Below are 23770 nucleotides of genomic sequence, written 5' to 3' on the forward strand. Positions count from 1 at the left end.
AGAGCCCATGGGCAAAGTAAAACCGTGATTTGAGAAAGGTAGTATGCAAGAGAACCCGCCAATGCTGATGTCTTGACGAATGGAGGAAGTAATAGAAAAGCGAGTGACATCATTTCAAGTTCTGTATGTGTCCGGTTGGTGCAAAGATGGCCGTAATGAAGGAATTTCATTGTGATTGAACAACAGCGCTAACTATGGCTTATCTATCGCGCTCTGCGTAGATAGAGGTTAAGCCGGTGTATAGAACAGAGAATCGACAACAGGATTAGCAATAGCAGTCATGAACTCGAGCTAGCCTTAGTCTCATTACCCAGAGGAGGAATAACCTTATTCAAGAACTTTTCAAGATCATCCACCTCTTCAGGATCTGCTCCGTGCGCCAGGTCTTTATATGTGTGGAATTCAACCGGATGACCCCACTCCTTCAATTTGTCTGCTGTCTTCTGACCCCACTCGTATCGTACGAGCGTGTCGGCGTCACCGTGACCTAGGAATATGGGTGTGGAATTGTTAACACCACCAGCAGCTGCGATCTTGTCCTTGAGCTTATCCTGAAGCAGCATGTAGCAACTCAATCCGAATATGCCACCAAGCTTCTTACCATACGTGAGGCCGGAATACAGAGACATTGCTCCGCCCTGGGAGAACCCGCCAAAAACAACACGCTCAGAGCCTATACTCTTGGCTTCGCTGTCGATAAGGTTGTGAAAGTAAGCTTGCGAACGGCTGATACCTGCTTCGTCCTCGCCTTTTTTAAGCTCATCTAACGATGTCTATCAGAAAAATCAGCTTCTTTGTCATGTGGTAGAGATGAGGCTGCAGAATCCAAGTTGCGGACATTGGAATGGTCGCGTTGTCTTACAATATCGTACCAACCGGGCATGCGAAAGCCCATATTCTGAGCTCAAGTTAGCAGACGAGTGGCCTTTGCTTATGGCTCGTACCAACCAGAGTAATTGGGATGACTGGGGCATTTGGAAATACGAATTTGACCTCTGGAAACTTGTTGTGTCTCCTCCAGCTCTCCGCCAGCCAGACCCATCCAACACCACTGTCGCCGAGACCATGGGCTACAATGACAGTAGCCGTGTGTTTGGTTACTGCATCGACTATTAGCGGCGCTGTGCCTGCCATGACGTCGGAAGCTCTTCGATATTGCAAAGCAACTGTAGCGCAAACGAACTGGAGCCTGTCCGGAAGGTAGAAAATTAGTAACAGTGGAAGATGAGCAGTAACCGGCTATTTTAGTGGATAAACCAGCGGGGCGAGTTGGATGCCAGAGCTGTTCCTGCATCTCGATCGTGACACGTGCCACATTCCGGTCTGAGCTTGCTCGTTGAAAGCCGCTTCCATTCTTTCGTCATGACTTCAGGCGCAAGATCTGGCAAGTTAAAAGACACTTTCTAACTCATCCAGCTTAGGTCGCAAAATCCTTTCTTCTATAACAATCAACCGTGAGGATACAGTACCAATCGTCTCTCTTTTGTCTTTTTCGTAGAACTCCGACGAAGCTCGAACCTAGCCCTCAGCCTTATGCCTGTCACCTATTGTTATGCTTAGCCTAGTTCTCTCTCCACTTATTCCGTGTCGAACAAAAGTCTATGTCAGTTTACGATACAAACGTTCCCACAACCCTTCCATCCTGCCTTTTCACTCGTCGTAGAAATGCCAGTAAGGAAGCTGAGGCCCCGGCTCGTATCTTCGGCCAACACTACAAAGGAAATTAAGCAACTGTCATCCACCACGATTAAATTGAACGGCGAAACTCGAAGCCCAATAAGGAATGGCGAAGGTACAGCCAGATCAACGCAAAAAATCAAAATTGAGCCTTCAGCTGAAACCCAACCGCTAAAAGGTCCATCTAGACGAATACCGAATGCACCGAAATCGACCGAAGTAGAGGAGCTTCCCCACAGTCTTGGAAAACGTTTCCGTGCTAACTCGCTGGAACGATCTGAGGAATCCCGGACCTCAACCAAGAAATTGAAGGGGTACAGACCGCAAGTCAACCTTAACGATGCCGACAATAACACGTTTAACGACAATTTGACTGGCAAGGCTGTACATGATGGTAGTTTGCAAATGGATGCCCCCCCAAAGAAGCAAAAAAAAGGGAAAAAAGAATCATCATATGGTCACACGCCTGGAGCGACGCCGTTTCCTGACTATGCACGGCCAACGCCAGAAGAATGTCGTGAAGTTGTGAAACTTCTTTCCTCAGTTCATGGGAAAGTCTCAGCACCTCAAAAAATCCAACAAGGCTCTTTGACCGTCGCTGGCTGTGGAGAAGTCCCTCACGTTTTGGAGGCATTAATTCGAACTCGTTTGTCAGCCAACACAAACAACGAGAATTCTAACCGGGCATTTCAAGGTATAGTTAAGACATTTGGCACCGTTACAGATCGAGAGGGACGCACCATGGTAGATTGGAATGCTGTTCGCCTGGCACCACAGAGCAGACTCAAAGCCGCTATTGAGAAAGGTGGGCTTGCAAACATCAAGAGTGGCGACATTAAGCGTATTCTCGACATGGTCTACGAGGAGAACCAGAAGCGACGCACAGATCTCCTTTCATCAATCACGGGAGCATCTGGAGAAAATTTGGAGACAAAACTTGGCAAGGAAAACGAGATTGCGATAACAGAAGATGATCTGCTGTCTTTGGATCATCTACATCTCTTGCCACAAGAAGAAGCCTTCAAGAAACTGATCTCCTATCCCGGAATAGGCGCAAAGACGGCATCTTGCGTGCTGCTGTTCTGCCTGCAACGTCCTTCATTTGCTGTCGACACACACATCTGGCGTCTTTGTTGTTGGCTTGGCTGGGTTCCTAAGAATGCGAGCCGAGACCAAACATTCTCACATTGCGAGGTTCGGATACCCGATGAACTCAAGTATCCTCTCCACTATCTGCTGATCAAGCATGGCAAGCAATGTTCGAAGTGTCAAGCGAAGATTAACAAGGGCAAACAAAATCCCAACTTGGGAGATAATTGTGTTATTGAACATCTTGTTGAGCGTTTCAATCACAAAAACGGCTCACCACGCAAGCCGAAAAGGACGCCGACGAAGAGTGCCAGTCGAGCTAAGTACTCCAGAATTCATGACGACAGCGACTTCAGTAGCGAACTGAGTGATCTTGGCTCGGACTAGACTCAGGATGTGGACGTTGTGCGCCCCTCGATCCACTTCGGCATGATAGCTCACCGGAATGGATGGAACAGATAGCGGATCATTCGTCAAATCTAAAAGCCTCGCGCTGTGACTTTAACAAGGCTGAAGGATTCGTCTGGTAAGGCTGCAGACCCTTCTTCAACACCTCGCATAAGTAGCCGCCCGTGTCTATTTCAGGTGGGGTCAAGCACGTACGCCTACACTATTGTATTATCACAAATATACACAAACATCGTCCAGCGCTTGCATGATAGCATGGAGGAGATTTGATTTTGGCTAGAAGCGCTTGTGGCGATCTGGAGTGAAAGAAAGGGAGGGGGTTGGTGATCAAGGAGCATGGACGGTGCTTTCAGTCCTGTTGTTGACAAGCTCGCACAACGTCACAGGTGAAAACTCAACCTCATCACATAGCAATGTTTTACATGGATTTCATGGATGTCGTCTCCATGTTTTCTCTTCAACAGTACTCCGTAATGCATTCCGCAAGTGCAAAACAAAAAGTCGTAAGGAAAATGTGGCGATTGTTAAGCGCTGGCTAATCAAAATTGGACTAGTGCTAACGGTTCGACACAACAGAATTGGAATTGATTGGACAACGACCAATGAACCCCAACCAATCACAACTTGAATGAACCTTGTCAGTTCACTTGGGCGTTCACACGCTACCTTGGCTTGTTAACCAAACAATATGCACTGCAGGCTCTGCTACACGTAACTCGCAAGCTCACAGGTCGCTTGTAGTACAATCTTGCTTTCCATTGAGTTATGGCCATTACTGGTTGGATCGCTGGAAGCTGAACGACCGTCTGCAGAATGTGCAAGCACGATTCGTGGTCAAAGAAGTAAAGACCAAATCGGGTGCATAAACTACTGTATGTGTGATCACCCCGGAACCTTCGGTTATGGCCAACGCCATCAGAGTGATTGACCCGCAGGCTAGGTGCATTACCACCGTTGAACCTGTTCTTTGTTGGCAGCCGGTGGCCAATGTTGTGGCCGCCTCTACCGCCGTCCGGTTATTGTCGACATTCTCTATTGGAATCTCGAGAATTTCGACGCCACAGCTCAGGAGTATTACAAGCGAGTATGCTAATGTTTGGCAATGATTCCTACCGTTGGTGGGATTCCGGTAAACGTGATAGTATGTGGATACGGTTTTGAAGTGATGAGCCAGCAGCACGGCCAGGATGCAGATCCAATAATGCGGGAACGTCCTCACCGTCATGCAGGGACGATGACGCTCTCAGCGAATCACGAGTGGCTTTTGCGCTTTGAGAATGCACATATCCTAGTTGACCTTCTTCCGCTTGTGAGATTGACCCATATATGCGCCTCGGACCTCATCATCGACCGCTCCTGCGACCGTCTGCGGCATTCACTATCTTTTGTGAGCCTTTGCGACATATTGTCTCATCTCTACATCTATTATCAGAAAATCCCGACTTTGTCTGGGGTAGCTGCTCTACAATCCGAGAGCTCTCCCAGCGTTCTGGTCGCAACTGGATGTAGCTGGTCAGCTTGCACATTGCGTTGACCGTACTCCACAGCTACCAGCCACTCTCGAACTTGAAATCGATAAACGGACTTTGCGCACGCAGACCTGTTCCATGACACGACTATATCGATAGTTGCGCGCATAGTTCAAGACCAAAATCGCAAAAGCTTGGATGCGAGGCAAAGTTTGGATCGGTGCACGCAACATTGACAATCAGCCAAGATGACCGCAATCTACAACTTATTAACGCGGTTGGAAGGGGACGCAAGAAATCAGATTGAATTGACGATGCATCAACTGATCGCAAGGGTAAACATCCCGTACAATTCGAGCAGTCCACCTGGCCTCATCGAAGCAGATACTCGGGACCCGTTCAACAAGAGCGGAAAATACGCGTTGGGCTGGGTGTTCTTTGGACTTATATTGCTCGCATTTACGTCGGCGCTGTACTGCTACCACGCATTTACAGACCGAATAAGAGCTGCTTGGTCAAGTCACCAATATGAGGTATATAAATCCAGCGCAACTTCGTCTCCATCCGATGACTACGAAATGGCGGCTTTTCCGTATCCTACTGACAAATCAACCAACAAGTTGTTTCCGCGTGTCATGGACCTCGAGAGGGAAACCCACCTTCCAAGAACCCAGCCAACAATATCAGGATGGAGACCTCTCCTTTTCATGATCGCTCTCTTTCGATTCATTTTCTATCGGACAATTCCTGACTGGAGGATACATAAGAGTCTCAAGCCGATCGTATTCCCACCTCTTTCTGTGTTGTTCATTGGATTCGCCGGCGTTGCGTTCTCTTTGATGTATACCTTTGTACCGCAGCCGCTCTACTGGACAAGCATTCAATATGGCTCACCTCCTGTGGCTATCAGATCCGGTATGCTCGCAGTCGCATTGCTACCATGGGTTGTAGCAATGGCTATGAAGGCGAATTTTGTCTCGATTATAACCGGGATCGGACCGGAACGTCTGAACGTCTTCCATCGCTGGGGCTCGTATCTCATGTTGTTGCTGAGCTTGATCCACACCATACCCTTTTATATCACACCTATTACGGATGCACGGGGAGTCCCAGCATTCAAAAGCTTCTTTTCGCGACAACACTTTTATGTGTACGGAACTGGTGAGTTTTTTGTATCAATAAGCTTGTTGAAGAGACTAATCGCTTTAGGTGTCGCGGCCCTTGTACCTCTTTGTTTCCTAGTTATTCATTCGTTGCCTATTATAAGACGACCTATGTATGAACTGTTCTTGGTGTTACATTGGCCAGTGGGTGCAGTCTTTGTTGGGACGATGTTCTGGCACTGCAACAACTACCTTACCTCATACTCATACTTATACGCCACTGTTGCCATCTGGCTGACGTCTTGGGTTGGACGGATCTTTTACACCAACTTCCTCAACCCGAGGCGAATGTCGTGGCTTATTGGGGACGAATCGGCAATCACACTGCTACCCGAAAATGCCGTCAAGATCACCGTCCCCACGCAGATGAAGTGGCGTCCAGGTCAATACGTATACATTCGAATGCCTGGCATCTCAATCTTCGAAAATCACCCCTTCACCATAGCATCCTTGTGTAGCGATGATTTTCCCTCCGAGTATGGCGAAGAGTATAGAGATTTACTTCTTGTTTTTCGTCCGTTCGGTGGTTTTACCAGGAAAGTCGTCAACACCGCACTGGAGAAGGGGGAGTGGAAAACTTATCGTGCATTCTTGGACGGCCCATACGGAGGTATGAGGAGGCGTATCGAATCCTTTGACAAAGTCGTTCTTATTGCCGGCGGCAGCGGCATCACTGCTATCGTGAGCCAACTCCTTGATCTCATCAAACGAATGCGAGACGGAAAAGCAGTCACAAAGGATGTTCAAGTTATCTGGGCCCTGAAAAGGCCAGAAACTATGGAGTGGTTTAAAGAGGAGTTACGCATTTGTCGTGACTGCGCCCCTCCTGAATCTGTTAGATGCCAATTTTTCATCACTTCGGCAAAACGTATGTCGGTTAGGACGCATCAGATGACAACACAAGCGGCAAACAGACATATCAGCACATACCTTCATGACAAAGTCAACGACAAGTTTATGGACATTGCTGAGAAGAGGGCGAGCTACCACTCCAAGCGTAACTCCGCCTACATTCAAGAATATGCGGAGGGCGATGAGAACTTAGAGAAAGAGCTTCGAACAGAGAACGAAGACGTCATTCAACCGCTTCCTAAAGCCCATATCAAGCAGATAAACCACCCTAATGCACAGGCTCATGAAGGTGGCCGCGACCTTGCCCTCGACATCAAGACTGCCCTTGCATCAGGTATGCCAGACAGTGTCCTTGATCCATCAGCGGCCGATGAGGGATTCAATTTTGGATTCCCGTCCACCCCGACGGAGTTTCAGAAGAATCTCATGCGATTTGCGTTCCTCCCCGCGGCGAAAAGAGGAGCAGATGGGTGGAGCACAGAGTATGGCCGACCAGACTTGCCATACATGCTACGCCAAATGAGCAAATCGTGGGGCAAGAGGACATGTGTCTTCGTTTGCGGGCCGCCGAGCATGCGTGTCACTGTCGCGAGCGCAGTGGCGTCGCTGCAGAGCCTTATCTTCACTGACCCGGAGAAAGAAGAGATCTTCTTGCACACTGAGAATTATGCGCTCTAGAAAGCGTAACATTACTGGCACGATGTTGGTACATCTACATCGACGGATACTAAGACGGTCAACCACGAACCGCAGGTTCACCATCTGGTTGGCATACTTTTGCTTATGATATACCCAACTGTTCTTCGATACTTCGCTGTGTATGATTGATTGACTTGTACATAATATTTGGTAATGATTTAACGAATAGTAAAATGGCGGAGCAAAGATTCTCACGAATGGGGACCACCTCAGCTCACGCTTGTTATACCAAACTATACAGCAACTAGCGTATATGCAACAAATTCAAAACACCGTCAAACAATGGTTTCGTTAGCATAGCAGACCTCCCAACGCCGGATTGTACTCCCACATACAGTCGATTAAAACTCGATACTACCACAGTCACTGAACGGGGTATATAGCCAACCTTGCCGTGAGGCGTTCCTTCTTTGTTGCTCGGCTTTGTCGCCGAGCAATTGTACAATATAAATTTTGCCGCGAGGCTTTCAATCTTTCTAATCCCCTCGGGTCCAGACCCGATTCATGTCCCCATATGTGTAAAATCGTGGTAATTAGAGGCTGTGCGTATGTGGAGAGAGCGCACGTAGTCAACGAAATACGGTTGACCAGTGCGAATCGGTCCCAGAGAAGCCTGTCTACTCTTGCCTACTTGCTTGTTTCATATTCTCCTGTCAAGGGCCTCCACTCTTGCTCGGTACTGCTTGACAATTTCACCTATACGTCGCACTTTTTCAAACTCATTTTGTAGCTCCTCGATCTGTCGCAGGATCTCTTCGAAGCGCTCGATTGCAGCATCAGCATCCTCGATTAAGCGACCGGCGCGATCGTACTGAGCTCCAGTCGCGTTCTGGGTCTGCGAGTACAGCTGTAGTTTGACGCATGCCTCAGTACACTTTCGACTTTTCAAAGCTTCATTTTCATGCAGAGAGCCGAGTCGCATGCCTCGGCAGAGCGATCGGCGGAAAGGTCCCAAACAGAGAAAAACGGGAATGCATCGGACTCACAGATTGCCATCTTTGCTGTATCGAGTACATCAATCGGTCAAAGTAGGCCGACAGAGCCGTCAGACTGCTCGGATCCAACAGCAAGCGTCCGGCACTGCTCGCTTGGCTGGCAGCTCGCGAGGACCCCGTTTGGGACAGCGCGACTTGCTGGTGGTATCGAAGAGCGCGGATCTCGTCGTTTGTCAGACCAAGCTGTGTGTCGGGCACCGAATTGGCTGGAGAAGCCATTGAGCGTGTCCTTATTCATCGTCGACAATCCTGTGGTTGCGCGAGTGCATGCTGAACGAACAGGTGAACAAAGCTCTCAGCTCAGGCGAAAGAAGCGCTCTGTGGATCGACGGCGAGGTATTTTTTTTTCCGGTGCAAGGGAGCAGCGATGGCGGCGAGACCTGCTCTCAATATCTGACCTCTGATAATTGCCTGCTCTTTGCTTTTGGCACACTTTGGCTCGACAGATCTCAGGTTGCAGTGCGTTGTGGCGCCTAGAGCTGGTGCGCAACCCAAGAAAAAGCAAGTCTTTTAACTTAGCTGTCAGCTCGCGCTTCGTCCACTTGTCAGAGAAATTAGTCCACGCCGCCCACGCCCGCAAAGAGCTTCTCAGGAGACATTTTTGACTAACCACGCAAAGTCTCAAGCTTCCAGGATTTCTTCGTCACCCTGACGTGCGAGATAACACCACCGGCCGATACTTCGTGCCCAACGACTCCGCGAAATGCGTTTGGAGCTGAGCTCTGTTAGGGAGCACCTGCGTCTACTTACACCTTTTGAGATCGCCTTGCAAGGTTACGGCTTGGGCGAACTAACGAACGCAATTGGACAGATGTCTCAGCATCCCCTTGGTTGGCGGTAAAGGCCGCGGCTACGGGAGGCACGGCCTAAAGTGCGACACCAGCAGTACGCTTAATGTCCAGAATCGCCTGGAAATTTTGCGACGGAACAATTCCAGGACCTTGATATGCGCTATTTTTCATCATCGGTTGCTCTTCAGCCATGTGCGATTTCTTTAAGAGGTCTTCACCATGTCTCTGCCGACGCGTAGTTCGGTCTTCCCACTTACTCCTGAGAGAGCCGTAGCCTCGTGATGTTTGACCCTTACCCGGAGAAAGGGAGGAATCCAAAAGTGGGGCACTAACCACGGACTATTCATCTACTCGAGAAGGTGCTTGAAACGCTTGTCTACTAGCACGAAGAATTGTTCATTGCCGACCCTCCATCAGCAACAAAACGCTGGCACACTCAAACTACAATGACACGACGAGTATGAAGCAGCACGTAAATCTGGTTCTTTAACCAGCTCAATGTATGGAGTTCCAGACTGCCTCGTGAGCAGTTTGCTCTCCTGTATGGGCACGCGACGCTACCACATCTGCTCTGGTATGCCAACCGTCTAATCTATCCTCGGCACTCAGTCCCTGAACATACACATGATATGTATGCGCACCATCATATACAAAGCCAAACAAAAGCTCATGAATCTAGTTTTTGGAGGTGGCCTCTGTAAATGCAGAGCTAGGCGCCGCTAAAGCTGAATATGGCTGTCAGAAGCACTACCACACAGGAATGACTAGAGTTTACGCTTCTTCATTTCGGTCTGCTTTCCGTCCAATCTAAGTCTGTTCGGTCAGTAACTGTGAGATTAGAGCAGTCCCGAATCCATAATGATTATGGACACTATAAAAGTTTGTTTGCAGGGTAACTAGCATTCTGTGGACGTCATGTTGCGATAAAGCATTACGATTCGACGACCTCTAGCGAGATCCCATCACCTGCGACCAATCTAAATGCCTTGAGAAAACTGCACATGACCCTTAGGCAATGTGTTATAGACAGCAATACTCGCAAGCCTCGGTCTCGGACCCACGAGATTTTACCGTCTTGTTGACATGTTCTTTTTTCAGCCAGCGGCGATTCTGAAGCGAATTTTTACTAGAAATGATATGTAAGGCCTTGTCAAACGATTCTGATCGTGTCACAAGACTAGGTCTTATGATAACTGTTGGTTGATCTCACATGATAATCACGTGTTAGACATGGCTTACCGACCACCGAGACTCAAACGAGGAATGTATTTGTTGGCACCGCTGTATCAACAAATGTTAGTCAAGCAAGCGAAGACTCTGACGCAATTTCTCTTCCAGTGTGCCCTTGTCTGTACTGTAAAGACTTCGCGACGATTTTTAATGGGAACAGGTGTCCGCTAATCCGTTATCTGTGTCGAGTTGCCTTGCGGCGTCCCGAATCGTGTAACCAGGCTCTTAAATCTCCCGGCGCTCTAATGCGAATTTATTTATGCTTGACGTCGACACTCCCCTCGGTGAGGCTTTATTCAGTTCTCTGTCGAGTCAGAAGGGCGAGGTCAAGACTGAGAGATTCGACCACATGAGAAACAACAGTGTTTTCAATGTTACCGAAAGCCGTGGCCTAGAAGCTTTGACCGTATTGTGAAGCACGACTTCCAGGCCGCCCAGTTGAGCGTTTTATAGCCCCAGCAAATGTGTGAAAACAGTCTCGAAAGTTCATCATGATAGACGGTTGCATAGCATACATTTTCTATTTCGTCCGATTAACTGAATGCTTTGTAGACTCGGAATCTGCTACTCCTCGGCGGATTCTGGTGGTATCGCACAGATTTTCAGATGTTACGGAACCTTGCAGTAATCCGGGGTAGGCAACGTTCGTCACAAGAACGCCACCGCATTTTGCCAACATAGGCATGTGCCAAGGTAAACGCCCACAAGTTCTTGTTTGGCTTGAACTGTGACGCTATGCGCAGAAGATCGGTACGATCGTCAAACTCCCGCATTGTAGCTGAGTCTAAAAGCTGGCGACTTGTGGGATGTCCCAGCGATTGTGATGTTTTGTTGACAGCTGATGTTCCGCAATCATTCGCCCGCAAGAGCTGGACCTTGGTGAAGATAAATGTCGTGCCCTGATGCCCTAAGCGACCTGAGAGGTCACTCTGCGGCCAGGCTAGTCGAATTCAGAGGCAAAGCAGGACACTTGGTTGACGAGTATAAGGCCCCTCTCTACAATCCGTGCTGCAGCCATCCTTAATTGGCCTTCCACCCGTTCGACAGCCGTGGAGCCAATGATGGCGTCCAAAAACCATGTCAAGAGAGCGGCCTTGTCCTTACACTTATCGGATTGTCACATGGGCTTAAAGATTGTCCGGCTAGGGCCCGTTTCCGTCAGTTAGATGAACACAGCTTGCGCCGGGGTCTTCTGCTCAAAGGCTAATGCGGCTTGCTGGTCAGCCGCAGCGAGTATTTAATGCCGAAACATTACTCGCACCTCTTTGGTCGCGTGGTGTCGGCTTGCAGGCAGGGTGGATAATGCCGAGCTAATGGGCTTTCCCGTAGAATTTTGTGGTGGTGGATCAACACACAATCGACCCCCTTCGTGAAAAATCAACGGGTGATTGGAGTTTCCGAGGAGGATTTTCCGTTGGCTTCTGATCGTTGACCGTTACTTCGGCAACGCTTTCGTAGATACAGCATTTTGCTCGAGATTGATTGTATCTCTCAATCCTGGCTGACTTTGAAAGCCGTGTATCATCGCCCTTGTTTGATGGACACAGTGCATGGGAAGTGAAGGCCTGAATTACTCGGCAATCTGGAGACAGACCAAAGACATGCTAATCGCTAGACGAGACGAGGATATTGAGTTCTCCGTGCTCGCAGTTTGGGTTGATGTGCGAGACAGCTTGACTGGTGGAGAAGGCATGCAGAAATCGTGGCAGCTTGAGCTGCACATGGGTCCCAGCGAGACCAAGACGTTTCAATGCCCAACAGTCCATCGAAGGCGATCATAGCAGACAGAGCGTTGGTATAGAAGTCCCCATCACATCATGCGTAGATACACAAACGACGCGGAAGTCGGATGTGGACTTTTCACCATCCCGACCAACGATCCTCACGTTGCTGGCTGCGGTTGGTCGACCACACCTATGTTGAGATACAGCGGCAGGCGTTGCACAGAACATCGGGCATGGGGGAAGGGCGACATTGTAAACAGTCAGCAATTGATCAACAGTTTTGCTCCAAGAATACTTTAAAGAACAATGTCGTGGGAATGGGTGTATTGGGGCCTCTGATATTAGAGTTTCAGAACCTCTAGGGCAGCCCATCTATGCAAATCGATCTCTCGAAAATTTCTCTCGACAGATCTAAGCATCATGCCACCTCGATCTACGCCAGGGGAAAGACTCATACAATGAATGGATCGATTTGCGACGTTGTAGCCGCCGGGAAATTGCAATCAGAACACAGCCGCAGGAAAAGCATTGTGGACGATGTAGTCCATCGCAGGAGGCTGAGCGTGGCTCTACCACGAAAAGACGAAAAAATTTTTTTGGCTGCGTCCGGTCGACTGAGAGTTACTCTAAGTGAGCGCAGCCCCTAACGGCAGGACGTAGACTTCAGGGGAACGCAAGTACCAATCTTCCCGTGTTCAGACATCCATGACTGTCACGAGAGGTAGCGCATCGACTTGATCAACCGACAGCAACTGGACGATTCGTCTACTGTTCGAAGCCATGCACATGCTCAAAGGAACGCAGATAGCCGCTTGACGTGCTGAGATTTACCAACCGGCCTTTATGCAGGAGTTGAGCAGTCGTTATTTAATTAAATTGCGCTTGTGCATCGGCTAAAGTTCGCATGCAGCATTGCGAGTAATGGGCACGAGGCCGACCCTCAACGCTGGAATGGCACAACAGGTCACGAACAAACTGACACAGGCTGAGGACTTTGGAGAATTTTGAACCGGTCAATTGAACGTGCTGTGTTATGGAGCCGTTCGCAGGCGTCTCGCAGGGCGGGAAGCAAACCAAGCCGATGATGCATCCGCTTTGGAGGACAACTTCTGCTCTGTGTCCACCGAGCAGCAGCAGCAGCAGCAGCATGATGATGGCAGTGGTTCAGACAGCCGAGCACCCTGGTCCCAGGGCTTGACGATCACTGCCTTGCTCAAACACCACCACCGATCCAGTTCGCCGGAGCGCTCGTCCAGTTTCATCCAACGCCCTTTCCAATGGTCATTGCTGTTGTTTCGCGCCATGGGCGCTCTTTCAACTCGTCCACACCCGAGGATAACGTACCTCAAAGCGACGCTGGATGCGGTCCCATTGGCACCGTGTTCCTTCGCCCAGCTGTGTTTTATGCCTGCATCCTGGTTTGCTATGCGTGTACCCCGAGCATAACGTATCAACACAGTTCTGGCGTTTGTGAGTCTCAACTGCTGGCACCGCGTGCCTGAGCGGCTCTAGGATGACGATATAGGGCGGTTGAACGACCGGTTTGGCTCAGATCATTCCGTCGCATCAGCCCAGTCTATCCCTTCGGATCTTCCCTCGGGGATTGTGACTTGTACTGGGCAGTTAGTATAATGCGGGGCATGGGTTGATGGCCTCGAATGGTGCTGCACGGGTGATCGCTAGGCCATCGAACCCTGCGAATCTGACCTGCATGCTTCCTCGATGCTTCGGGTGCTGCTGCAGGATTCTCAACTTCCCTGTTGCCAATCACGGTGAGTATTGGCTCCGGGATACAGCCAGCCCTCAAGGGTGATCATGATTCCTCGTTGTCAATCTTCCATTTGCGCACTTCGGTTTACACATCGTATGCTCTGAGCATTTGCACACGCCGGACTGCTCGTCGAGGTTTGACTTGATCGCCAGCCTGGGTGCAAAGAATACTCCAGGCTACGAAGTCCATTCCACAGGCGCATCTTAAATTCAGTTCATAATGCAAGCGAGTACTCGAGCCTTGTTGGTAGTTCAACATCAATATCAATACAAGCCCTTCGCGACTCACAAGCCAGTGGGAAAGCCGTGCGACCACCTGAGCAGTGATCGTCTGTAAGAACTGTCACAGGAGCTCGTTTGCATTGATTTCGTCCTTGCCGGTCTCCACGGCCATGCTCAGGTCAAGCTTGTGAAAGGAATATTTGCCGAGGCGGCAATTCCACGTCGAGGCAGCACGGCCTCATATGCCCTGTCCGCACCGGATCTGCGCGCACTAGCCTCCCTGACCTCGAAACACCTTGACTACTGGCCTCAATTTTTGGCGTGCAATATCGCGAGTGGGACATAGATTAACTGTCCGGGATAATTCCCCCGGCTGCCGTTTGACGCCACTGGGGATTCGCCTGGGGACATTATCTGCTATCACGGCACCAATCTGGGGTGGCCATGAATCAGGGTATCAAAATGTCCAGCGGCTCTTTGAGAATCTGAAGCCATCTTAAAGGCTACCCCTCCGCATGTCTATTTGTTTGCAAATCATCTCGTCAACCTCCAGACAGATCTGCCTCTAATCTACCAGATTGCTGCACCGTATTATTAGTATAAACTTCTTAATTTCTTGTCACATTCTAGAAGCGAACACCAGAAGACATATCGCTTCCCGGCGCCATTGTTGCGAAACGGAACAGAAATTACCATAGTACAAGTCCACGAACAAAAATGATGCAAGTATCGAGCATGGCGCACATCCCAAGCAGAGATGAGGCCTTAGAAGCACAGTTTCGCCACCAACAACAACTATACGGACAAGCTCGAGCACGCTCACACGAGACTGCCATGATGTCGGCTCAGTACATTGCTCCATCCTCTCAACCATATGGCTACGCGTATCAGCAAAAAGCGGTTGCGCCGCCGTCGCCGCCTTCTCCATCAGTTGATGAGCTTAACAAGCCGTCGTTGCCCTCGATTTCAAGTCTTCTAGGAATGTCAGAAGGTATGTGCACTACCGGCCTGCTGATACAATCAGCACTAACCGTTCAACTCAAGAGGCTCAAAGTCAAGCACAGCAAGGAGCCCAGGAAACACAGTCAACCGCGATGATGACACCAACTTCGCAATTCCAGTCGGAAGCATTACCCCAGACCACTGGCCCGGTAGTGCAAAGTCAGGTAAAGATGACTTTGCCTCCGACGCCGCCTCTGGGTCCAGAATCGATTGTCGACGGCTCTCAATCGCCTGCTGCAATGTCAACACATTCCAGCGTAGCTGCGTCGACCTACTACATGCAGATGGATCCCACACAACAACGGCAAAACTACTCGAACGCAGTCTCAAAGCCCTCCATGATGACTCCTCACCCAATTGTCACATCATCATATCCTAATGCGACATACCCACTTTCGCCTTACCACACGTCTCCAACATCGACGCTGTCATCTTCGTCACCTTACTACCCTTCAGAAACACCCATTCTTCCGTCGTCAGGGATGTACGCACAGCGGCCTCTTCCTTCCAACTTTCCACCTCCGGTACACATTCCTCTCTCGTCTGGTCCTACTGGAATCACCAGCCCTTGGCAGCACCATCATTATATCAACCAAAGCAGCCAAGCTTCGTTCCCGCAGCCGCAGGATCGCTACATTTGTTCTACTTGCAACAAGGCCTTCTCTCGGCCAAGCAGTCTGCGGATCCACAGCCACAGTCACACGGGCGAGAAGCCGTTCAAGTGTGGACACCCGGGTTGCGGAAAGGCCTTTAGTGTGCGATCAAATATGAAAAGACACGAACGTGGTTGTCATGCCGGCAACGGGATGATGTCCAACTCATAATTGCAAATGGTGGTTACAGTGCCATTGTTTCTTCTTAATAGTTATGTCAAATGCATTGGGCGGCGATAACGGCAATGACGATTGATTCAGGTCAGGTATTTTATAGGATGGGTCAACGACGGGCGAGTGGTGCTTATCAAAAGCGGGGAAAACATTGCACGATACCTTTGGATAGTCATTTGAAGTCACCGTCATGGAGCATGATCATATGCTCATGTTAAGGATAATATGGTAATGATGTACTCTATACAGATCTGCCATTGTGCTTAGACGTAAAATCTAATCTACAATGCCTCAAAAATGATTCTTTTCTGAAGAATTTTCTTTTGGCCGCGTCCTTCTACTTCACGGCGAGATCGATGGCTTCGCCGGAGCTACGGAGGACGATGTCAGCGCTCCGGCGAGGGAGACGCCATGAGGACAGTGTTGGAGTCAAAGCACGACCTTGTACGTTTGGTGGTCCACCGCATGATGAAGCGGCGATAGGGCAGCCTCACGAGATCAGAGTCAAGGTCAAGGCCAGCCTTATCGGTGCCTCGGCTGGCTCTAAGACCTTACTCACTCTGGCTGTCAGCGATCGTACTCTGTCATGTCAATCAGGGATTGCGCGCGTTGGCAGATCACAATTCTGCCACCTTCTGATCATGGCTGCCGGCGCTGTCATGGCTGGGGAGCGCCCTCGGAACAGTGCACAGGGCTCGTTTGGACGGTTGAGGAGCTCTGATGCATGCCGCACAACCGTCTCTGGCGGCGCAGAAGCGTTCTCGAAGGGAGGCGCATCTTTGACCTTGCGCAGAAGTGCAGGGAAGTAAAATTGAAAGGATCTGTGCAGCTGAGACAGATGCCATCGCCGAGTCTCGGACAGCCTTGAGCGAGGCTTGCTTGCGTCGAGTCAGCAGCCCATGTGGCGGGAGATGAACATCCTCCAAAGGCTTCTAGAAGGGTTTCAGAAGAACGCATCCCGCGCCACCGAAAGCTTCTCGCGCGTCGCTTCGAGGAATCCCTCCTTCTCGAACTCAATAGTGTTTGTCGAAAGGAATCGCAGGGGCTTTGACTTTCATCCTCGTCGGTCTCGGTACTGTATGGCTTCATAGCCCTGGACGGCTCGTTCATTGTCCCTGGGACGCATATCCAGGCGTCTCCCCCTTTTCTTGGTTCCTCAGCTGTATTCTTCGCGGAAGCTCAGGTAAGCTGACCTCACCGTTCGAGCATCGGGCTGTTGGGACGACCTCTCTCGTCGTTGCTTACCTCTCTCGTCGTTGCTTTTTCTCGTCTCCGCGTCTCCACAAAAAAAGCAGCCTCACTAACGCGAGACTAACGCGAGCGTGATAGGAAATGAAATGACGTCGTGCTACTGGGCTGAAGAAAAGGCCGACTGCAGTCTCTACATTGTGATGTTCAAACGCGCGAAAACGCTCCAGTACAGCACGTAAACGATCAGCGTTGGCTTTGATCGAGGATTGGACATCCTCGTAAGAGCAGAACTCTCTTTACTCTCTCTCTCTCTCTCTCTTTCTCACTCTCACTGAGGCAACCATTGTAGATTGACAGGCGTCAACGCTTTTCCGCTCTCAAAGTACTGGAGAATGTTCTCCATTCCCAATCGTTCGAAACCCATGTGGGACTCGACCGACGCGCCCGCGGTATGGCAGAGCAGCTCAACATTTTGCATGGCGGCAAATCTTGGGTTGACGTGTGGTTCGTCGTAATGGACGTCGAGCCCTGCAGCGCTGATGCGGCCGGAATTGAGTGCTTCAACAAGTGCTTGCTCATTCACAAGCTTACCGCGTGCAATATTCACCAAGCGACTTCCGTATTTCATCTTCTCGAACCTTTCTGCGTTCATGAGCGAGTCTCCGACGAAGGGCGTTGCGATGACAACACAGTCCGCTTCAGCCAGCATGTCGTCTAGCTCTTCAAAGTATTGGGCTCCAACCGCCCGCTCTATCTCCTCCGGCATCCGTCGGATGTCGTTGTAAAGTATCTTCATCTCGAACGCGACGTGGGCTTTCTGCGCGATTCGATAACCTATCCGCCCAAGACCTATAATGCCCAACCGGGAACCATTTGGGTTGTGTGTCTGGCCAGCAATATTCTGATGAGCATCTTGGAATTTGGCGACATCTAACGATCGTGCTGCAAGTGAAGACCATGTGAATCTTCGATAGGTGCTCAAAATCAACCATATTGCAGCGTCGGCTACGGATTCCGTACATGCGGGTGCGCTATTGCAGTAGATGATGCCTCGCTCTGCGAGGCTCTTTGTATCGACCCAGTCAAAGCCCGCTCCCGCACTTGCGAATATTTGGCATGACGAGGGGAGCAGCGAACTGCTAACATGAGCTTCCGTCGACCGAAATATGTCGTTCTGCTTTCTTACATGAGATCGGCGTCCCAGCTGCCCATCTCTCCTCCCGTATTCCAAAAGGGACGATACATTGCGCAAAAGTCACCAAACCGTTTGCTCTTCAGAGCTCTCATGAATTCATCCCTATTCATACGATAGCTTCGCACAATGTCAAACTTGTCCTTCAACTGCTCGTAGAGTTCATGGTTCCAAAGAATGTCATCTCCGAGATGCAACAGTATAGGCTTTTCCTTTTTGGTCATGGTGGAGATGACTGAGTTCAGATATCGTGATGACAGAAGCAGGATGTGGTGCGGAAGAATGCTAGCGAGTTGTAAAGTTTCTGTCACGAAATCGATCAACTTAGATATCACTGCACGAACGCCACGACGATGAAGTGTCAATGTGGAGTGCAGCGGTGCCAGCCACCAGATTGCATGCTAAATCTGCAGTCCAGTGAGGTATTTTCCGTCCTGGAAAACTCATCAATTCGGAACGAAATTCAATGCACATCTATCCGATGGCGAAGACGAGAGTGAATCTACAAGAAAGAACGGTATGGTCGCTTTTTCCGAGCTTGCTTCTCGTTTACAGATTTGGCCTTCAGCTGGCGCAGAGGCGCGAAACATTTTTCAACCAGGACAAGCTAAGTTCGTTACCTTCGTCTACCCCAATGACGACGAAATGCGCTTCAAGTGGATTATCCAAGGCGAGCAACCTAGATTATATCGTCCACGTCTCCCCGGATCACTTTGAGTTCGCGATTGAAACAATCTAATATTTGTCTACACGTTCGTGTTCGAAGAGACGATCCCGATTCCAGCTGATGCGAAGCCCAGCCTACGGTCTCGATGGCAGGCAGGATTACGCACGACCGTCATATGACTTGAGAGCAACTCAGCGTCGTGCCTAAAAGGTCGATCCACGCATACGTGGATCTTGGATAAATTTACCCGAGACCTCATTGGCACTTGTCTTACGATTCTGCGTTCTAAAGTAAGCGATTGATCTGGCCGATAGTTTTCGGTTTCGCTACTGCTGATTGAATATGGATTCAGGTCATTACGACCTTCTCCAAACGTCTTACGGGCGACGAACATTGACGAAAGTACGGGTATTTCTAAGCGCGCTTATCCGAAAGAAAACCAAGGACTTTCTGGACGTATCATCTGCATTCCAGAGAGGTGGCAGAGCTTCAATCGCACACACATGTGCAGCGCTGATATGGTGAATCTTGATCTGCTGGATCAAAGTATTCCCATATCAGTTTTGCTCTAAACTCATTATGCCATTAACGTACAATGGGGCTGATTCGCTACTCTAGCATTGTAAGACGCCGTTGAATAGGTAATCGTGCATGCCAGGGGGTTGAAACGAACGTGCTCGTATTCAAGTTTGCACTGGTACTTTCAATATGGTGGATCCCGTGTTGACAAAAATATACAAAAAGGATCACGATGCCTGGGAACTGCTTTGTAGCATCTACTCGAAAGTTTTTTTTTTATTTTTTTTTATTTTTTTTATTTTTTTTTTTTTTTACCAAGATGAGCGTGCTGGAGTCGCTACTTGCCGTCAATGTTCGTCTGGACAAGGTGCAACATCGCCTGGATAGAATCGAGAATGGGTTGAATACATTGCTTGAAATATTTGGCCAGCCAACACTAGAACAGCAGGAGCGTGGAAAACAAGCGCCGCTAGCTTCTCTATGCCACAATGCAGTGAATCATGGTGCCACACCTGCTCCTATGGAAAACACGAGCAATGGTCTTGACCCTGCGCTTCTTTTCAATCAATCTGAAGAGGGGCAATCACTAGCGGTTGCGACTAAAGGTGGCCAGTCGATTTATACACCACTCGACACCTCCAAAAGCCAGATCCGTGTCCTCGCCCTTTACCCATCAGAGGACAATCCAGTCGCCCCGATTGTCGCCTCGCTTCATGTACAAAGCTTAGACGAAGAAGTTTACATCGCAACCCCGACATTCCGTCAATACATCGCTCTATCGTATACTTGGGGTCCTCAAGCCTCAACGTCAACCATCCAGATAGACGGCCACGAGTTTCCTGTTACGATAAGCTTGGAAGCTGCTTTACAGGCCATGCGCAAACGTGATAAGCATCGCTCTTTCGGACCGGCGGTCCAATGGCCCCATAACACGAAGTCGCCGACATACTGGTGGATAGACCAGATATGCATTAATCAAGCTGACATCGACGAGAGGAATCAACAGGTCGCGCTTATGCGGCGAATTTTCAAAAGAGCAAATAGCGTGCATGTCTGGCTGGGGGAGGAAGAAGATGACAGTAGTCTGGCCATGGACCTAATCAATACGTTGGGCGCGACACCTGCGCGTGCCCCCGGTGAAAAAACAATAGATTATCCGAAATTTGGCGTCGAGCAGGTGGATAAGCATTGGAGAGCTCTGTATGCACTGTTCAAACGGCCGTGGTGGAGCCGCGTTTGGATCAGACAGGAAGTTGCTTTATCGAGCCGTGGTCATGCTTGTATGTGGAGACAAAGTCGTATCCATGGATGCTCTTGGGCCAACCGTCGCTGTGCTGGAATATGCTACTGGTCTAGGGTACGTACCCTCGTTCTTGAAAGTCAATCAGGCTGCCGAAGGCAGTATGGAAGCCGGTCTACCATGGACTCACAATGCGACATCCCTCCTAGCCCTTCGAGAAGCTACGAACGGAGGGTATACTTTTGTTCCACTGACCTATCTTCTTCCACCTTCGCGTGCATGCAAGGCTACCGATCCACGAGATACAGTTTTCTCTACCCTCGGAATGTGCGATCATGAACTTTTCGACGTAACGGCGGACTATCGCATGAATCTCAGAGACGTTCTCATGTCTGCCACGTGGGCTGTGATCGCCAAAGCCAACGGTCTCGATATCCTGAGTGCGTGCCAAAATGTCACAAAAAGTAACAAATCTGCCATCATGGGTCCCTAATCTGAGCCAGCCCTGGAAAGCGCTGCCATTCGCGACATCCAATGGAGGAATTCGAGGAAGTAGCCGACTGAGAGAGCTTGACGTAACGGACGGCGACATGGCGATCGTCCAGATTGATGGTGACTGTTTGATTCTCCACGGTGGCCATGTCGATTCAGTTGCATTGCTGTGCGAAGACATCGTCCCGACAAATGCCACATCCGAAGCTCTGGATTCTATTTTCTCAAAGTGGAAAGACTTTGTTACCATGTCGGCCATAAGCAAACAGCTAGACGAGCGAGATGTCTACGATTTCACTGACGAAGAGAGCTTGGATGTCGATATGAACTGGGTAAGGTTCCTGACCGTTTTGAGCGACGAAGCTCGCGATCTGAAGGGGGGCTACACGTTCTCCGCCAAAGAGCGCGCCCAGTTAACAAAGCAGAGGAATGCCAACTTGCTAAAGGCAGGTGCCGAAGAAATCTTGTGTATTGCGGAAGAGGAGCTGCGAAGAACCAATTCGTACTACCATATCAATCTGAAGACGGCACGAGCATACTTGTTGCCATCCACCCCGGAGCCGTTCCCCCTGCGTCTGCACCCGAACCGGCGAGCCCACGCCGGATTGAAGAGGAATGGCCCAGGGCGAAGGCTGTGCATAACCAAGAGGGGATTTCTTGCCATGATTCCGGATGAAGCGAAAGTCGAGGATCGGATAACGATCTTTCGAGGTGCGACATTCCCGTATGTATTGCGCAAGGATGGTGGTAAGAAACGTTATACTCTCGTCGGTGAAGTGTTTGTACCTAGGTATGCGAGCGGAAAGGGAGAAGAAATGGCAAGGCATGAGTTTAGAGTCAGCCTGGACGCTAAAATTCGTATTTGCTGATGCATGCGAACAATCATGCATTCCAGATCGGGTATATGCAGAGGAAGCCAACGAAATTTCCAATATTCTAAAGCTGGAATTTTGTCCGAACCTTATCCGTCTTCGTCTTCCACTCCCACTCTTGTCCACTGCTCCTCTGGATTCCTTTATCCACCCTACGCAGCTTCAATGTGAACCGAGGTCCCAACTCTTGCAATCCAGCTCTAATGTCTTCCACACCAGCCATGGGTTTGCCATCTGTGCCTACAACGCTCTTCTCCGTTGCTCGTTTGTCGCGAAATACGTAACGATGTCTTCTGAAGAAGATGAAGTCACGCTGATTATGCATGGTCACAACTTGTCGGCCTTGAATTTCCGGTTTTCGTGGCCAAAGAGTTTTGAAGAGATGTGCAGTGAGTAGACCAAGCGGGGTGCGGAAATTGTTTAGAATGAGCTGTTGTATTCGGAAACGAGTTAGTTACATCAGCATACTTGGTCAACGGGAAATAGCGGCGCATACCTCAGGATAGTGGTTCGTAGCGTTGCCATGTCCAGGCAATTTTCTACCTTCAACCCAATTTGTTAGGCTGAAATGGAACATCGGTCCGTTAGGCAGATGTACAAAATCCAAGCCGCAAGGTTTTTTCTGGTCTTCCATCATGATGATGAGCGCCGTGTAGTTCCTGTTCGCGGCAAAACCGGCAATCTCCTTAACGCTGAACTTGTGCCCGAACCTGTGGGCCGAGCGTCGCACGTACACACTGTTGGGGAACAGCTCGGTCAGCAAACGTGCCTGGTCATGCAGGGTCGAGTTTATGGAGGTGGTGATAAGAATCTTTGGATCCTTGTCCAACGGTGCGAACAGAGTGGGAAACTTGGAGACGAGCGATTCGGGCGTGAGGTTAAGATTCGTGCTTGTCGTCGAAGGATTGGGACTGGCCTGGCGGCGCTGCTGGCCCTTTGAATAGGGTTTCTTGAATGCCTTCTCGTCTTCGTCTTCGTCTTCGCCTTCTTCATCTTCTTCGTCACTCTCGCTACCACTGTCCAGCATACTGTCTATATCACTCTCTGCGTCGTCTTTGTCAGGTACTGCGCCCTCGTCTTCAACTTCGCTGCCGGCATCACTCTCGTCCATCATCTGCTGTTCCTCCTCAATCTTCCTTCTCTTAGCCAATTGTGCAAGATCTACTGCTTTTCCTAAAATGCTAGCCTCGTCATCATCGTCGCCGATCTCATCCCAGGTCCGTTTCAAGTCGATTGTTTTAGGAACATTCGTACGAAGACGCTCCTCTCTCAACCTCGGATCTCGAGCCTCCTCCTTTTTCCTTGCGAATCTCTCTTCACGCTTCAGAACATCTCGTGCCTTCTTTTGCTTGATATGGAATTGTTTTCTTCGGTCCTTGTTTGCCGATTGATATGGTAGCGCGAACTTGGCTGAGATGTTTTTCTTCGGCATTGTGCAAGGCACGTCTCTTTGATCTGCTGCAAGAGAAGCTAGACGGAAGGCAGGTAAAACCTGTGCAGACTAGATTATGAAATAACGAGGCTATTCCATGGACGAATCCTGGGGGTTAGCGAAAGATTTGTGTTGTACGGTTTAAGGCGCATGATGTTCGTAGAAAAAAAGTTAGGTGCTGCAGCCGGAATCTTGGCGTGCTGCCCGCTATCGATAAATTCTACCATGAAGATTGACGGTGTACTGT

The 23770-nt window shown here is 49.7% G+C and overlaps 8 protein-coding genes across 12 annotated transcripts; 4 read left to right on the top strand and 4 right to left on the bottom strand.

Moving 5' to 3' along the window:
* Nucleotides 1-89: 89 nt before the first annotated feature.
* On the bottom strand, nt 90-1248 carry PV09_00298. 2 transcript variants are annotated; one of them, XM_016353017.1, is made up of 3 exons: nt 949-1248; nt 863-898; nt 90-773 (listed from the first exon to the last, which is right to left on the bottom strand). In XM_016353017.1, exons 1-3 carry the CDS (start codon nt 1132-1134, stop codon nt 279-281), a joined length of 717 nt encoding a protein of 238 aa, XP_016219274.1. In that variant the 5' UTR covers nt 1135-1248; the 3' UTR covers nt 90-278. The 2 variants fall into 2 exon arrangements, with proteins under 2 accessions (XP_016219274.1, XP_016219273.1); XM_016353016.1 differs by having other exon boundaries at nt 839-898.
* A 181-nt stretch (nt 1249-1429) lies between these two features.
* On the top strand, nt 1430-3615 carry PV09_00299. 3 transcript variants are annotated; one of them, XM_016353020.1, is made up of 2 exons: nt 1430-1792; nt 1856-3615. In XM_016353020.1, exons 1-2 carry the CDS (start codon nt 1666-1668, stop codon nt 3151-3153), a joined length of 1425 nt encoding a protein of 474 aa, XP_016219277.1. In that variant the 5' UTR covers nt 1430-1665; the 3' UTR covers nt 3154-3615. The 3 variants fall into 3 exon arrangements, with proteins under 3 accessions (XP_016219277.1, XP_016219276.1, XP_016219275.1); XM_016353019.1 differs by having other exon boundaries at nt 1430-1671; nt 1720-3615; XM_016353018.1 differs by having other exon boundaries at nt 1430-3615.
* Nucleotides 3616-4519: 904 nt separating this feature from the next.
* Nucleotides 4520-7662, top strand: PV09_00300. Of its 2 annotated transcripts, XM_016353022.1 has the most exons (3): nt 4520-5176; nt 5264-5804; nt 5853-7662. In XM_016353022.1, the coding sequence occupies exons 1-3, from the start codon at nt 4892-4894 to the stop codon at nt 7334-7336; spliced, it is 2310 nt and encodes a 769-aa protein (XP_016219279.1). In that variant the 5' UTR covers nt 4520-4891; the 3' UTR covers nt 7337-7662. The 2 variants fall into 2 exon arrangements, with proteins under 2 accessions (XP_016219279.1, XP_016219278.1); XM_016353021.1 differs by having other exon boundaries at nt 4520-5804.
* PV09_00301 (uncharacterized protein) lies at nt 7463-8915 on the bottom strand. Its single transcript, XM_016353023.1, has 2 exons — nt 8344-8915; nt 7463-8204 (listed from the first exon to the last, which is right to left on the bottom strand). Exons 1-2 carry the CDS (start codon nt 8569-8571, stop codon nt 7998-8000), a joined length of 435 nt encoding a protein of 144 aa, XP_016219280.1. The 5' UTR covers nt 8572-8915; the 3' UTR covers nt 7463-7997.
* A 5871-nt stretch (nt 8916-14786) lies between these two features.
* Nucleotides 14787-16138, top strand: PV09_00302 (uncharacterized protein). The gene is made up of 2 exons (XM_016353024.1): nt 14787-15080; nt 15134-16138. Exons 1-2 carry the CDS (start codon nt 14807-14809, stop codon nt 15913-15915), a joined length of 1056 nt encoding a protein of 351 aa, XP_016219281.1. The 5' UTR covers nt 14787-14806; the 3' UTR covers nt 15916-16138.
* A 171-nt stretch (nt 16139-16309) lies between these two features.
* Nucleotides 16310-18637, bottom strand: PV09_00303 (uncharacterized protein). Its single transcript, XM_016353025.1, has 2 exons — nt 18296-18637; nt 16310-18245 (listed from the first exon to the last, which is right to left on the bottom strand). The coding sequence occupies exons 1-2, from the start codon at nt 18523-18525 to the stop codon at nt 17438-17440; spliced, it is 1038 nt and encodes a 345-aa protein (XP_016219282.1). The 5' UTR covers nt 18526-18637; the 3' UTR covers nt 16310-17437.
* A 1169-nt stretch (nt 18638-19806) lies between these two features.
* PV09_00304 (uncharacterized protein) lies at nt 19807-22088 on the top strand (the record flags this gene model as incomplete). Its single annotated transcript, XM_016353026.1, has 3 exons — nt 19807-20767; nt 20844-21181; nt 21231-22088. 3 exons carry the CDS (start codon nt 19807-19809, stop codon nt 22086-22088), a joined length of 2157 nt encoding a protein of 718 aa, XP_016219283.1.
* Nucleotides 21834-23655, bottom strand: PV09_00305 (uncharacterized protein). The gene is made up of 2 exons (XM_016353027.1): nt 22588-23655; nt 21834-22521 (listed from the first exon to the last, which is right to left on the bottom strand). The coding sequence occupies exons 1-2, from the start codon at nt 23521-23523 to the stop codon at nt 22156-22158; spliced, it is 1302 nt and encodes a 433-aa protein (XP_016219284.1). The 5' UTR covers nt 23524-23655; the 3' UTR covers nt 21834-22155.
* Nucleotides 23656-23770: the final 115 nt, after the last annotated feature.

This window comes from Verruconis gallopava, assembly GCF_000836295.1.
Source record: "Verruconis gallopava strain CBS 43764 unplaced genomic scaffold supercont1.1, whole genome shotgun sequence".
Lineage (NCBI taxonomy): Eukaryota > Fungi > Ascomycota > Dothideomycetes > Venturiales > Sympoventuriaceae > Verruconis > Verruconis gallopava.